This window comes from Nannobrachium achirus (assembly GCF_963921795.1).
Source record: "Nannobrachium achirus genome assembly, chromosome: 19".
In the NCBI taxonomy this organism is placed as follows: Eukaryota; Metazoa; Chordata; class Actinopteri; order Myctophiformes; family Myctophidae; genus Nannobrachium; species Nannobrachium achirus.
Window position 1 is genome coordinate 27,203,958 of NC_137826.1, and position 2,805 is coordinate 27,206,762.

At 43.9% G+C, this 2,805-nt stretch overlaps 1 protein-coding gene across 1 annotated transcript; it reads right to left on the bottom strand.

Annotated features, from left to right (window-relative positions):
• Nucleotides 1–683: 683 nt before the first annotated feature.
• LOC308304729 (apelin receptor A-like) lies at nt 684–1,766 on the bottom strand (the record flags this gene model as incomplete). Its single annotated transcript, XM_080749359.1, has 1 exon — nt 684–1,766. One exon carries the CDS (start codon nt 1,764–1,766, stop codon nt 684–686), a length of 1,083 nt encoding a protein of 360 aa, XP_080605485.1.
• Nucleotides 1,767–2,805: the final 1,039 nt, after the last annotated feature.

Consider the following 2,805-nt stretch of genomic DNA (forward strand, 5'->3'; position numbering starts at 1 on the left):
TTCGTCACCTTTACAACGAAGTACATCTTGTAAGCATCGGGCATTTGCGGCATGAGCTACACAGCCAAACGCGTGGGTAGCGTTTTGCCAAAATGGCTTGCAATACTGTTCTGCTGGCATTTACTCTCGTTTTGGGCTTCCCTGACACTGAACTTAACATTAACAAAGTGTAAAAATGGCCAATATGTGTTTTTTTCTTCTTGTCCTTATTACTGTGGGAGACTAGTGCAATCATTCAATGCTCCAAGCAACAAAGGTGAACACCAAAAGAACAGTATTTCAGGCCTGCCAGGCCATTTTTGGAGGAGCGCTACCCACACGTTGTAAAGGTGACGAATCAACGATAAAAATGATATAAAACACAATACAAATTGGTATTATTAAAGGGAAGATATAATGGTCTGACGTCAAGTTTCCTTTCTTTTTGTGCCGAGTTCATATATATATATGAACTAAATAACATGAGTTTAAATAAAGGTGAATATCAAATGATTCACACTAGCATGTGTGCATGTAACCTTTGGTTAAATCTCAAATCTCTAGCAATCTTGGGTATTTTCGGAACAAGTTATCTCACTGATCACTGATAATCAGTCACAAACACAGGCTGTACAGTATGTCACGCGTACTGCAGCTGAAATACTGGAAATACAAAACCACAAAAATGCGACAGGACAGAAAGATTAGTCACCTGTTCCGTGACATGCATGTGGCGTGTCTGGGGACTGAGCCTCTTGTCTTTTGGGAGGACAGCGATGATGGCAGGGCTTTTTCAGCAGCAGGCCCAGGCACTGGGAGCGAAAACGCTGGTCAAAGAAGGCATACAGGAAAGGGTTGAGGCAGCTGTTGACGTAGGCCAGGCAGACGGCGTAGGGGTAAGCCAGGAGGAGGAAACGTAGGTAGGAGCATGTGCCAGGACCCAGGTTCAGGTAGGAGAGAGCATCGGCACTCTTCACCACATGGAAGGGAGTCCAACAGGCAGCGAACACCACCACCAGTGTGAGGATGATCTTCATCAGCCTTCGCTTGCGCTGGTCTTCCTTGCGCAGGCTGTCGAAGTGGCGGGCAACGGTGCATCCGATGGAGCAGTAGCACGCCGTCATGGCCAGGAAAGGTAGAAGAAACGCCAGGACTGATGTATAGAGACTGAGACCGGCCAGCCAGAGGTCCTCTGCGTCCTTACCCGTCGCAACCAGGCTCAAGTCCACTGCACAGGCGGTCCGGTTGCTTGTTTCGTTATGTATGGTGGAGCGGAAGAATAGAGTGGGGGTAGCCAGTAGAGCAGACAGAAGCCACATTGCTATCAGGGAAGCCTTGGTGTGGCCCCGGGTACCAAGCTGTGTGCAGGAGTGGACGATGGCCAGGTAGCGGTCAAAGCTCATGCATGTGAGGCAGAAAATGCTGGCGTACTTGTTTAGCATGACCACGTAGGCGCTGATCTTGCACATTGCCATTCCGAAGGGCCAGTGGTAGTGCATGGCAGTGTGCACTGCCCACAGAGGCAGAGTGAGCACAAAGGTGAGATCAGCCAAAGCCAGGTTGGCTATGTATATGTCCACATTGCGCCGTTTTCCCTGCGCTCTCCGCACGGTGAAGATGACCACTCCGTTTCCACACAGGCCCATGATGAAGATGAGCATGTAGAGCACTGGGATGATGATATATGAAGGTTCCCACTCTGAATAGTCACACATGATGGACGTCTGGTTCTCCTCATAGTCATATTCGTAGTACTCATCATAAACACTTTCATTTTGCAGCTCCATCTCCGTTCGTTCCCCTCTGATGATCTGCCGTTGTGTTTGAAATCTGTTAGTTAATTTGAACCTTCAGTGACTAAATTCTTTCTAAGGTTAGCAACAATGTTCAATGTGAAGGGAAAAAAAAGCCTTTCTGACCGAAATAGTCCCAGGAGTTGTCTGCACTGAAGTGTGTTGCTACATCGAGTGGTAGTCTGCCTCCCCCTGGCCCCTCCTCCTGCTTGGACACGCCCCCACCCTGTCCCCATCCTCTTCTCTCACTGACATTGATTTGAACCTTGTATGTCCAAAACGGTTACATTTCAGGAATTTGAAAAAAAGAACCTGTGCTCCAGAATCCCAATGTAGTTATTATTTAGTCACAAGCTCTTGATAATACTTCATTAGTATAATATTTATACAACTTATAATAATAATAATAATTTAAAAAATGTTAAAAGGGACTTTCACTGCAAATAGTTTCTGCTTTTAAATGTTTGCTGATGGGTACCATGGTACGTATATGAGCCATAAAAGGCTAACAGGCAATGTTATCTCTCATTTTTCATCTGTCTGGGCAAACACTCCAACCTTCTGCAAACACTCCAAAATGAGGAACTGCTGAGCTACATGACAAGTATACACTGTATATACTGCAGTCATGTCATGTTATTGCTTATTCAAATCTAGGTACAAAATAAGTAATAGCGGTTGCTGGATTACTTTTAATAAACTGTGTCTATACTAGGTCAGTTGAATTACGAAAAAGGTAAGAATTGTTTATATATCCATTATTATCTCATGTAGATCTCACACCATTTTGAATTATATGAAAATCAGCTAAACTCTATCTCCTGGGATTTTCATGCAAAATGTGCACAAAATTTGGATCAATATCTAAAGGGGTATTTGAGTGTTTTTTTTTATTCCAGTTTTTATGAACTTTGAATCTCGCAGAAGATTATTCTTCTGTCCCTAACACTTACATAAAAAAATATTTGCATAGCAAACATCTTGTGCTATCATCAGTATTTTAAGGCCCATAAATTATTGTTTCATTAGTGTT